The sequence below is a fragment of the Myodes glareolus genome, chromosome 9 (assembly GCF_982192425.1).
Source record: "Myodes glareolus chromosome 9, mMyoGla1.1, whole genome shotgun sequence".
Lineage (NCBI taxonomy): Eukaryota > Metazoa > Chordata > Mammalia > Rodentia > Cricetidae > Myodes > Myodes glareolus.
In genome coordinates this window covers 93685730-93698771 of record NC_142034.1, presented here as the reverse complement: position 1 = coordinate 93698771, position 13042 = coordinate 93685730, and the positions used below count along the sequence as shown (strand labels likewise).

The 13042-nt window shown below is 48.1% G+C and overlaps 1 protein-coding gene and 1 long non-coding RNA gene across 4 annotated transcripts in view; one reads left to right on the top strand and one right to left on the bottom strand.

Moving 5' to 3' along the window:
• Rab40c (RAB40C, member RAS oncogene family) overlaps positions 1-9671 on the bottom strand; it is a 38893-nt gene extending 29222 nt beyond the window's left edge. For 2 of the 3 annotated variants that reach the window (XM_085694805.2, XM_085694806.2), the window contains exons 1-2: positions 9549-9671; positions 9262-9446 (exon numbers count right to left, since the gene is read on the bottom strand). In XM_085694805.2, the coding sequence (XP_085550931.1) occupies positions 9262-9446; positions 9549-9634 (271 nt within the window). In that variant the 5' untranslated portion in view covers positions 9635-9671. Of the gene's footprint in view, positions 1-9261; positions 9447-9548 lie in introns of those variants that run through there. The other variant, XM_048436099.2, reaches the window with a different exon arrangement.
• Positions 9231-11915, top strand: LOC146892859 (uncharacterized). Its single transcript, XR_015003523.2, has 2 exons — positions 9231-9364; positions 10102-11915. It is a non-coding gene; the product is annotated as an uncharacterized LOC146892859 (long non-coding RNA).
• Positions 11916-13042: the final 1127 nt, after the last annotated feature.

The window sequence follows — 13042 nt, the reverse complement described above, 5'->3', positions numbered from 1 at the left end:
ATAGACCAGAGACCAGGCTAGCTTCAAAAGGCTCTGCCCACTGATAGTGACAGTGCACACCTTTAATCTCAGCACTTGGAAGACAGAAGCAGGTGAATCTCAGTTCCAGGTTAGTTCTGACACACAGTGAGATACTGTCTCAAAATAGAACAAAGCAAAGCAAACAACATCAACAAAATTTCAAACACAACTGTAGTGATTTTCAAGGTTCCAAATGGCTGGTTTTGATTGCCAACACCCATAAAAGGCAGTTCACAATCTGTAACTCCAGTTCTAGGGGATCCAACACCCTCTTCTGGCCTTCACAGACACTGCATAAATGTGGTGCACACAACATGAGTTGAGTTTTGTTGTTTGTATTGTGTGTGTGGTGCTGGCACACAGAGTCAGAAGCACTGGAAGCTCTGGAGCTGGAGTAACATGCACTTGTGAGCTGCCTGAAGTGGTGCTAAGAGCAGAAGGAGTCCTAACTCCTGAGCCATCTCTCCATCTCAAGGTTCTGTGAGTTTTAAATGCCAAACCAGCTCTACACACGTGGAGCTGCTATCTCTCTCACGTGAGCAGTAAGCAAATATTTATTAAACCATGAGAATTTTAAAGAAAGGCAAAAGTTTCAACTCCAACAACAGGGAGAGAGCTAAGTGGAGGAGAGCAGACCGTGAGCTGGGTGCTCCCTGAGGGACCCTTCCCACAAAGCCCCAAGGTCCAGAAATGCTGCAAACTTCTCACTGGAGTCATAGCCCTTCTGTTCACATAGGCAACGCCCTGGGTATTACTCATTTGCTCATGATGAACTGAGTTTAACTACCTGTGCAATAAACTTAGGCACCAAAGTCCTTCCAAAAGGTTCAAAGGAACAATTTCTTAAACTCGAGATTAGATAGATTACACCTTGCCATTCCTAGGCTTTGTATACACACTGCATTTGCTGTTATGAATAGCAGTATTTTATAAAGATTCCCTACTTAATAAGATTCATCTAAGAAAGCAGCATAAATAACCTAGCTATAGTTGGACATGTCCATAACTCCAGCACTTGTGATGTGGAAACAGGATCAAGAGTTCAAGGCCAACCTGGGCATGGTGGCACAGGTCTTTAATGCCAGCACTTGAGAGGCAGAAGCAGGTGCATCTCTGAGTTTGAGGCCAGTCTGATCTACAAAGCTAGTTCCAAGACAGTCAGGGCTGTTTCACAGAGAAACTCTGTCTTGATAAACAACAAAAACAAAAAAGAGTTCAAGGCCATTCTTATGCACGGAGACTTGAGGCCAGCCTGGGTTACATGAAACCCTGTAGAAGGCATAATGCTTATCTCCATGAAAAAAGAGCCAGCATGTACTTAAAGTATCAACTGCACCAAAAGCAGGGGATGCTCAGGCACTCAGGACACAGCCCAGAACTGCTCAAAGACACACAACAAGCAGGGCACCATGTGAACATCACCAGGAAGACAGTAGTGAGGGAAGAGATGGGGCAGCAACAGAAGGCCACCGCTTCACCACTGAGAAGGTAAAGGAACATGGTTGGCATCCACTGATACAACAATTCCTACAGGGTGGGAAATCAGTGGGTACAGGAGACATCTTCCAACTGTCAGAGTCCTATTCCATCTGTTCCCAGAGTTTATGGGCCCTGACAAGTGATATAGCAGATCTCAGCCTAAAGATGCTACAGGGACATAAGGACTCACAGCATAGGCAAGACTGCTGACTCACACTCCTCGAGCAAAGTGGTGGCATGGGGCAGGGCAGAGCAGGCAGTCTGGACAGTGACCTAGCTTCCTTGGTCACACTCCACTCCTTAAGCAGTGACTTTCTGAATCTAAAGAAGAGTCTGAGCCACCCTGAAAGATGTCACTGCACCTGCAACTTGTTCACATGGGTTTATATTTATTTATTTATTTATTTATTTATTTATTTATTATGTATACAATATTCTGTCTGTGTGCATGTCTGCAGGCCAGAAGAGGGCACCAGACGTCATTAGAGATGGTTGTGAGCCACCATGTGGTTGCCGGGAATTGAACTCAGGACCTTTGGAAGATCAGGCAATGCTCTTAACCACTGAGCCATCTCTCCAGCCCTATTTGTTTTGTTTTATTTTGTTTTTCGAGACAGGGTTTTTCACTGTACAGCCCTGGCTGTCCTGGAACTCGCTCTGTAGACCAGGCTAGCCTCGAACTCACAGAGATCTGCCTGCCTCTGCCTCGCGAGTGCTGTGATTAAAGCTGTACACCACCACTGCTCAGTTTCACACAGGTTTAAAGTGTCTTGAATCCTGAGGCATTTACCCTATTAACTACCTAAAAGGTTAACAGACAACACTTTTGCCTAAGGACAATGGAAAGATGTCTACAAGTACCAAGTAACGTACAACAGTGTGCACATCTGGAAGGAACCAGGTCCACTTCAGCAATAGCATCCAACCTAACCCACCCACCCCTACACACCCCACAACTGAGCAGAAGAAGCAGTCTGGCCTCTAGGCACACAAACACATGGTTATCCATCATATGGCTTAGCTCTTCCTCCAAAGCTGACATTAAACTCACCAGCCCAGAACTTCTGGCATTTGGCTGTCAATTCTTCGAAATAGTTCATAAACTATGAGGTTACCTATCCCATTCCAGTACTCAGTTCTAGCCTCTGCTCTTTTTCAGTTGCTAGGATGGATATCCCTCTCAGGACAGAGATGTCCTTCACCAAGGTTAGTTACGGGCATGTGTCATTATGTAAAGATCTAAGTTTGTACAGTTTGGCTTCAGGACAACCTCCACTGGAGACCAAGGCTGCTCTGCTTCTTTTGTCATCCAGAAACACAGGATCAACTCTGGTGAAGCACAGCCCTTTCTGCAGTTCACACCCTCCTGGCACAGCACCGATGGCATACATCGGTTATAAGACCCCTCCAGAAACCACAGTCCATCTCTCCTCCCTCACTGCCATCTGGGGGCTTGACCATATCACTTCCCATCTAATACTTCCTTTTATTTTAATTATTTTTATGTGTGTGAATGTTTTGCCTGCATGTATGTATGTGTACCACCTGCACACTTGGTGCCCTCAGGTCAGAAGAGGAAGTCAGATCCCCTGGGACTGGAGTTACAGATGCCTGAACCACCATGTTGGAGCTGGGAATCAAACCAAGATTCTCTGCAAGAACAAGTGTTCTGTCTTCCTGTTCAGACCCTCCCTTCTCCACTATTCCCATCCTCTCTACTTTCTGAAGGACAAGCGTCCACAGATAAATGCTACATTTGATATTCTGACCATAACAAAAGAGTCACACACTGGTGAGAGTCACCTGTCATTACCAGATCTGCTGATGACTAGGACACCTCCTCTACCCTTTAAGTTCAAAATCTGAGCTTACCATATTCATTTACCATCACTGATACAAGGATTCAGAGGGTCTGGTTTTCCATCTATCTCCTGCCATTGCACGGTCCCCTAGACACAGGTCTTGCTTGGCCCAGCCAGCCCATCTCTCTGTGGACGCTCTGTTTCCCATCACCTTCTCATTGCTGATCCCCAACACCTGCTTTACAGGCTGGTGGCCTTCCTTCTTGTCTTCAACTTTCTCTCAGCCAGCAGGCTAAATGCTGAAGATATTCCCTGCACTCCTAGATAGCAAAGAAGATGAAGCTCTGGCCAATGTACAGCTCCACAGCTTCCTGTTCAATGTGTCCTAGTTTCGGGCTGAGTAAGGGCAGCTTTGCAAGGATCAAGCAATTTTATACCTTTCCAGCTTCAATCTTCAAAAAGAACAGGAGGTAAAAGGACTTGCCAAGGCTAGTTCCTTCCCTTCATGTCCTTTCCGCCCACTTAACTCCCTGAAACTGTTTCCTTCCTGAAACGCCGTTAAAATTAGATCACCTCCAAGCCACAAACAATCACACTGATGGAAAAGATGACATTATATATGCAACATAACAATCTCAAATGTGACCACACAATACTACCAGAAAGCGGATGGGTCTTGCTGTGTACTTGCTATTTGAGCATTCATTTGGTCCTGCTTATGACAATGCTAAGGATCAACAAAAAACAAATATTCTAGTAAGTGGTGATCATCTTAGCACTCAGGAGAGGCAGGAGGATCACTTCAAGTTCAAGGCCAGCCAGGGTTACATAGTGAGACCCTGTTTCAGAAACAACAAAAATTTAATAAAAGCCAACTGTCTCTCATCTGTTCTGCCTTGTACCCTGAATTCCTGGCCTACAGCTGGGTGCATTGTAAGATATCCACAAATATATGGCTGAACAAATGAATGAAATGATGAGGTTGAGGTGAAGGTACATGCACTGTGAGAAAAAGGGACCTAGTTACAGCAAACAAAAGGCCACCAACCCGCCAGGAGGTGATCTACATGCCCAGGGCAGAATTTGCTCGGCCCTGTGATGGTGTACACAAGCACAATGAGAAGGCCTAGACTATTCTCATGGTGGATGACAGTATGCTTCTCTGGGAATGGAGCAAGCAAGTCACCACTTGCAGGCCTGTGACAAATTATAATGGCTTGTCAAGAAGCGACAACTCTCAGTAAGGATGATGTGGCTTCCCAGATGATAGCTGGGTCAGGTAGGATCTGGGACAGGCCTTCCAAGGCGTGGATCTCAAAGTGTGCAGAAGCAGTGACTGTCTGGCAACCCCGGGCACAATGAAGGGAAAGAGAAGAAAACGACAAAGTGTCACTGCTCCACTGTTTGAGGTCTGCCCAGCTCCCTGTACCAGGAACCCAGGGACCATACCACCCAGGAAACAGTCTGTGCTCCTGAGAGCCTCATCAATAAAATGGGAATCATGGTCCTGAAGATCAAATGATGAACAGAGCCACCCTTATAAGCATGCCTGGCACAAACCACACGCTGGAGGCATTAGCTGTTATTCCAGTGACTGTTCCTATTCCTCCTGGGACAACAGTCTGCCAGAAAATCTGTCATCTAACATAGGGAAGACAGACAACCCCCACTCCAGTAAGTTACCCCAGAGAATCTACAGTAAAACAGAGAAAAGAAAGGTCTGTGAGGGGTTACCATAGTGATCACATGAACCAGCACCAAGTAACAGTCAGCATAGGGAAGCTGTACACAGGCTGTTCATTCGCTCGGAAATATACATTTAGGTCAGGCACAGAGGATCTGCAATTCTAGCACTAGGGAGGCTGAGGCAGGAGGGTAGCAAGTACAAAGCCAGCTTGAGTAAGACCCTGTCTCAAAAACAGATGACTAAAAAAGAAAGAGGGGTCTATGCAAGCTTCGTGCGAGAGCTGGAGATGAAGCAAATGGATGAGACATGGAGTATATGAGTGTTTTAAGTTTCCCCTTGGGGGGGGGGCTGGAAAGTTATCTCATCAGTTAAGAGTACCTGTTGCTCTTAAGGAGAACCTGGATTTAATTTCCAGCACCCATGTGGCGGCTTACAACTATTTGTAACAACAGTCCCAAGACCTTGATTTCCTCTTCTGGCTTCCATAAGCAATAGGTATACACATGACACACAGACATACGTGTAGACAAAACATTCATGCGGTGCCTGCTGCTTAAGCCTGACCTGAGTTCGATCCCCAAAACCCACATAAAGGTGGAAGAGAGAAGCAACTCCCAAAAGCAGTCTTTTTTTTTTCATCTTATTTACCGATTTTATTTTGGTATCTTTGAGACATTATATAGCTCTGGCTGTCCTGAATTCATTACGTAGACTAGGCTGGTCTTGAACTCACAGAGATCTGCCTGCCTCTGCCTCCTAAGTGCTAAGATTAAAGGCATATATCACCATGTCTGACCAAAAGCTTTATTTTGACCTCTGCGTGAGTAACATAGCATGTGCAGTTCAGTACACACACACATACATACACTAATAATAATAATAACAATAATAATAAAACATTTAAAATTCCCCTTGAAGTCAGGTGGTGGTGGCGCACACCTTTAATCCCAGCACTCAGGAGGCAGAGACAGGTGGACCTCTGTGAGTTTGAGGCCGACCTGGTCTACAGAGCAAGTTCCAGGAAGGCTTCAAAGCTACACAAAGAAACCTTGACTCAGAAAACCAAAAAAAAAGACCAATAAGCAAAACAAAACCCTTGAACCTGTCACTTAGAGAAAAATGGACTAACCCAAATGAGAAGAAACATGGAGCCAGGATTAGCAAGAATGTTGCTGGCCTCTGGGTCACTGATTGGACAACACAGCCCTGAGTGTAGCAGGGACCTCCCAGCATGTTGTGACAACAACACACATTATCCTCACTTAGGGTACATGCATCATGACATCTCTATAACCATCAAATTTCAACATTCACAGCAAAACCCAATGCTGGCCTGTCCTGTAACTTGCTTCCTTCCCGACTCCTGGCTCAAAGGACAATGGCATCACTCCGCAGCTTCCTTCTACAAACACTAACTCCCAAAGGAACAGAGAAATGAAATAACACCCATGGACTCATTAACAGATGTGGATCTTTCAGGCCATGAATATGTAAACCACAGGGGATTTTCCTGAAGGACCTAACACTCAGGAATCTTTGTAGGAGCTAGGGCAAGATGTAATTGTCTTAACTGAGGATGTTCAAGCTCGTAACACAAACAAGGACAATCTTGTGTGCTGTAGCAATAATGTTTCCTGGGCTCAAGGGTAAATACCCAGTTGGCTGACTTGAGGCCAACATGGACCTATCATTCCAGGGCCATACATGAGAACAGCAGAAATTGCTCACAGAACACATGGTCCTCCCCTTCATGTCCCCATAATTGAGAATCCACAATGCCTTTGCTATGGAGTATAAATCCCCTGAGAATGCTCTCTGAAAAACATCCGTCCTGCTCCATCTAGAAGAAGAGACTGTTCTGGAGTCACTGCTGCACCTTCAAAGCCCCAGTGTTTCCAACTCCACAAATAATCAGTATCACCAGACCTAGGGGCTCCTGCAGATGCTAGGCATGTGTTCCAGTATCATAATGTCACTGTTTCAGGTGCCAGTGCTAATTAAAAAAAAAAAAAAGCTGTTTTGATGACTCACATGTTTGTGAAGTCAGGGAGAGAGCGATGTTCACACCTGAGGAACAAGCTAGACGAGATGTTAAGACTGTGATCAAAATGGAGCTCAGCAGCCAATATCAAGCGGCAGGCCCACCCACCTCTAATCAGAAGAGCCCTGTACCTTGAAAAAAAAAAAGGCTAAATATACAAACTGAGAGTTTTTTCTAAATTATTTTTTGTACTTATTTTTCTTTTATATGAACTGGTGTCTTGCCTGCATGTATGTCTATGCAAGGGTGTCAGATCTTGGAGTTACAGACAGTGTGAGTGCTAGGAACTGAACCTGAGTCCTCTGAAAGCAGCCCATTCTCTCAATCACTGAGTCATCTCTCCAGCTCCCATATTGAAGATTTTTTGTTTTTTGTTTTGTTTTGGTTTTTTGTTTTTCGAGACAGGATTCCTCTATGTAACAGTCCTGGCTGGCTTGGAACTCACTTTGTATACTAGGCTGGCCTCAAACTCACAGAGATCCACCTGTATCTGCCCGACAAGTGCTGGGATTAAAGGCATGCGCCACCACTGTCTGGCCTGAAGATTTTGTTTTGTTTTTTGAGACAGGTTTTCTCTGTGTAGCCCTGATTATTCTAGAACTCATTCTGTAGACGAGGCCGGCATCAAACGCACAGAGATCCACCTGCCTCTGCCCGACAAGTGCTGGGATTAAAGGTGTGTGCCACCACCACTGCACAGACTGAAGATTTTTAATAATGAGGAGGAAAATGAAACATTTACCTATCCTTGAAAGTCCAGCTCTTTCAACAGCAAACACACTGTGCTCAGTCTCCAGAACCAACTACTTTATCACTTCCAAACGCCTCTTCTGTGAGAGGGCCAAGGGTTCTCAGATCCACCAACTTCACTCAGTAAAGAATGGTCCCTGGGTCAGGGACCCAAGGCTCCCAGCACAAAGAGCTGGTATGCTATCTGCATTTCAACCCGACACAAGAAACATGCTGCTACAGTTCAGCACTCTTCCCTCTCTGCTGCACACTGTAGGAGTCACACAAGGACCTGCTAGTGGGCCCTGGCCTTACAGCTTGTGTAGTGTAAAGGCATTTGGTGAATGGCAGCTCACAGTCTCACATCTCTATACTCTTTAAGTGCTACTGGCCCCACTTCAGTTAGCACATCACAGGAAATAGGGCAATACATAGTCGACAGAGAAGCTGAGGAAAGAGGGTCCAATTGGAGGTTGTGTGTACATACAGTTGAAACTGGTGGTGCTAGACAGAAATGGAGAGAGCTTGTGGCCCCCTGCCCCAAAGCGCTTCTGAAGGCAAGCCCATCCCTTTCCATACTCCCCTGCTGGAAAGGCAGCCCTAAAGCCTCTCTGAGCAGGACTATCACCCTGAGACATCCAGTCAAATGCCAGTCAAGGTGGCCTGGCTGGTGCAGAGGTCCCTTGACATGCGCCAGTAAATAAAACCATGGCTCTTCCTTTCCTGCCCTTGATGTCTGCAGTAGATGGAGGACGACAGCAGGAGCTTGGGGAGATATAGAGCAGGTTCAACACTGCTGCTCAGAATGAAGGGTCCTCCACCAAAGTCCTAGTGCTCATCACCCTGGACAAGTCCTAAGTCCAAAGAGTGGGAGATGCCTTGCTCACACGCTCAACTGTTATTTACAAAATAGCCAGGGCTTGAAGGACTAACAAGACCCCAGAGAACGAGGTAAGGAGGCAGAGAAAAGGGACCCAGGAAGAGATCAGGAAGGTAAAACGCACCCAGTGATATAAGAACGGAAGGCCCACTGGACATTAATTCCTCCGGAGTCAGCAGCCCAAGTAGCCTGTGATCTAGTCCCACCCACTGTTAACTACAATTTTACCTTAAATACCCAAATTAAGAGACAAGCTCAGGCAAGTGCCAATGATGCAATCTACCTTGTGTATTTTTTGTCATGCACCCGGAAGTTAACAAGAATCACATCGCGGCCGATGTATTTTCTCCCCGCACAGGGTGCGGTGTCTCTGAGCGTTTGCTGAGGGGCAGTGCGATGAGGACCCGGCCCATCGAGCGGTATCTGCTGCACGGCCCATTCTAGGCCCCAGGAGACTCCAAAGACTTGCCGACTCTTACTAGCCGGGCGCCGTCACCCCGGCCCGCGCCCACTTTCCGACAGATCTCCGGGACAGGACCGGAGGGGACCGCAGCGACACGCGCAAAGGCCGCCCGCGCCAGGCCGCTCCCGCCCCGCGCGCCCACCGTCAAACCCGGCCTACCGTTACTGTAGGCGTATGGAGACTCGGCTGCGCCGTCCTGGAGGCTCTCCAGGATCTCGCCCTTGCCCACGTCGCTGTCGCCCACCAGCAGGAACTTGAGCAGGTAATCGTAGCTCTTCACTGGGCTGCCCTGGGTGCCCATCCTCCCGCCCGCCGCACCGCGGCCCACGGCGCCGCCGCCTGACCTGCGGGCGAAGGCTGGTGAGCGGCCGTGCGGTCTCCACGCTAATGCTCCCGCCCACTGGCCACCGCCCCCAGTGCACCCGCCCCAGTGCCGCCAGCTTCACCTCAGTCTCCAAGCCGCCGCCGCCCGCCGCTTCCCGCACAGCCCCGCGCAGCTCCGCAGCCCCGCCCCCGGATGCGCAGCCGCCATTGGCCACCCTCCGCCGGCCCTCCCCGGACCATTGGCCTGGCAGCCTGGCCGTCACGGTCGCCCCGCCCCCACGTCTCCCCACACACACAGTGCCTCTGAGCCCCCGGTCGCCCCGCCCTACCCATTCGCCACTACTATTGGTCTCCTGCCACCCTCTTTCCCACCACTGTTGGTCTATACCCTTGTTCGTCAACGCAGTCCCCGCCCCGCCGTTTCGTACACAGTGTTGCGGTGGCTGGCTATTCCCCGCCTCCTCACTGTGACCATTGGTCATTTCCTCCTGACTTTCCTGAATCATTGGTCGCCTTGCACGTCCGTCTGCCCTACTGCTTCCTGCAGACTACCTCAGAGCCGTCGCGGCCGGGTTCACGGACCTGCAACACCCTGGCCTCCCGCCCCCTCGCCATCACTATTGGCTACTGCTGCTAAGGCATTTTTGCCGTCTCCTATCGATCATAACCTTCTAGGTCCACCCCTTTCCTCCTCCTCGCCAATCAAGAGTCAAACATTGCACAAGTCTACCCTTCCCCCTTCGTGGACAAGCCGCAGGATAGCGATAGCTGCTGCCTAAGGCGACATGGCTGAATGCGGGACGGCCAGGCTATCTACCAAACGGCGGTGGCTGCTCTCCTAGACCCCAGAAGGAAAGAAACGCGACCTGGATGTACAACCTCGGGCTCGCTTTCCCCGGGGGCAGGGCGGGGGCAGCCAATTAGCGATCTTCGCGGCGGGGGCGAGGCTCTCTCCCAGGTGGGCTGTTCTCAGAGGCGGGACTTCCTCCTGGCTGGGGAGTGGGCGGAGCCGCCGCCGAGAGCTTAGGCCGTCGGCTGACTGCTGAAGTCCTCTTCTGAGCTGTACTTCCAGGGGCTCAGTGGGGATCCTGAAGGCTTGAACCTGCTACGGACAGCGTTGGCCCGACGGACTCCCAGGGTGGGCAACCCGTCGCAGGTGCACTTTGTCGGCCAGTTCTAAAACTGGAGGACCACGGACATCGTTCTTCATGAGTGCATTCTCAAGCCATGCCATCCATTGCAAGAAACTCAAAAAGTAAACGCAGATTAGGGCCAACGCGCTTGCGATGTAAGCCTGAAGATATGAGTCCGCGCTCTCTCCTGTGGCTTTCCATCTGTAATTTCCCCCACCCCCCACCCCGGCTCTTATTGTAAGAAAGGAAGTAAAGCCAGAATTTGTCCAGAAGTTCTGGGGCTAGCTAGCCTTGAATAAGCAGCAAGCGATGGAACAGGAGAAACCCTGTTTCCACCTCAAGGTGGAAAAACCTGAACTGGCTTCTGAACGGTGTCCTCTGACCTCCACACATGCTTGTCTGTGCACACTTCCTGAACATACGGATAACAGGCTAGACGGAGAGTTGACTCAGCACGTCAGAGCATTTGATGCTGGCACATCAACACCGGCACAGATGTGAAGACTTACAACTGTCTGTAACTCTGGTTTCTGGGGATCTTACATCTTCTGACCTCCACAGGCACCAGGCACACGTGTGATCACAGACATACACAACAGGCAAAGCACCCTTCGGTACCAGGATTTTTCTTTTGGGCCATCAACCAGCTCCCAAACCATGACAGACATATTAGTTTTGAATGTTCAACCTAGTTTAGGCACGTTTCTGGCTAGCTCTTTTTATTTAAACTCTTTATCTGCCTTTTGCCACAGGGCTTATTACCTTTCTTCTGTATATCTTCTGTATATCTTACCCTCCCTGCTTCTCTGTGTCTGGCTGGCATCTGCCTGGCTTCTTGTCCTAGATGTCACCCTCGTTCTCCTCTCGTTCTTCTTTTGGACCTAGATTTCTCCTACTTATTCTCTTTGCCTTGCAGCCCTGCCTGTCTTCTCCTGCCTAGCTATTGGCCTTTCAGTTCTTTATTAGACCAACCAGGTTCCTCAGGCAGGCAAGGTGAAAGAAATGCAACACATCTTTACCTAATTAAATAAAGCACAAACAAAAAATGTAACACACCTTTGCACAGTTAAAGTAATATTAATAAAGTAATAATAAACTGTGTTTATGCACAGTTGTAGCATAAACAAATGTAACACATCTTTGCCTACTTAAAATAATATTCCGGGGCTGGAGAAATGACTCGGCGGTTAAGAGCACTGACGGTTCTTCCAGAGGATCCGGGTTCAATTCCCAGCACCCACATGGCAGCTCACAGCTGTCTGAAAATCCAGTTCCAGGGGACCTGGCACCTTCACACCAATGCACATAAAATAAAAGATAAATAAATCATAAAATTAAAAAAAATATTCCACAACACCCTTCACATAAAATACTATTTATTTATTTATTTATTTATTTATTTATTTATTTATTGTTTTGGCTGTCGATTTGTAGACCAGCAGGTTAGCTTCTAAATCACAGAGATCCACCTGCCTTTGCCTCCCATGTGCTGGGATTAAAGGCCTGTGCCACCACTGCCTGGCTAATCCATTTTTTAAAAAGGAGTGAATCTTGGCCAGAGGTGATAGCCAAGCAATTTGATACTGGAATTCATGAGTCAGAGGCAGGTGGATCTCTGAGTATGAGACCAGCCTGGTCTACAGAGTTCCAGGTCAGAAAAGGAAGCCGTGTCTTAAGAGCTGGGCAATAGTGGTGCACACCTTTAATACTAGCACTCCATAGGCAGAGGCAGGCAGATCTCTGAGTTCGAGACCAGGTTGGTCTACAAAGCAAATTTCAAGATAACCGGAGTTGTTACACAGAGAAACCCTGTCTCAATATAGAAAAAAAAAAGAGAAAATAATAAGCTGTGTGTGATGGCACAAATTTATAATCCCAGCCGCTTGGGAAGATACGTTTCTAGCAAAGTTGACTCAGATGCACCCCCTGGGACTTGGATGCTGCTTCCTCATATGACGACTGAACAGTCAACACTTTCTGAAATACAAGTCTACAGGAAAAGTCAGGGTGCTACCACAGTGATCAGGAGCCCATGCGGTACTGAGCCTGTCCACAGCTGACATCTTCCCTGACTGCTGGGAAGGTAAGGAACAGGACCAGGCAAGAACCTGCTCCCCAACAGACCGATTGCCTCTATAGCCCTAGTACTCAGAAGGATGACGCAGAAGGATTGCCATGAGTTCAAGACCAGTTTGGGCCACAAAAACAAAACCCTGGATTAGAAGGATGGTGCTGGAGAGATGGCTGAGCTGTTAAGAATGGTTGCTGCACTTGTGCGGGACTGGAGTTTGGTTCCTAGTACCACATCCCTACACAACTCACAACACCTACACCTCCATTGTCAGGGGATCCAATGCTCACTTCTGCCCATCTTGGGTACCCACATTCACATTCACATACACTCACACAGACATACATTATTTCTAGAATTATAAATAAACCCTTTTAGATCCTCAGGCCAACAATGGCCAAGCTGGGCGATG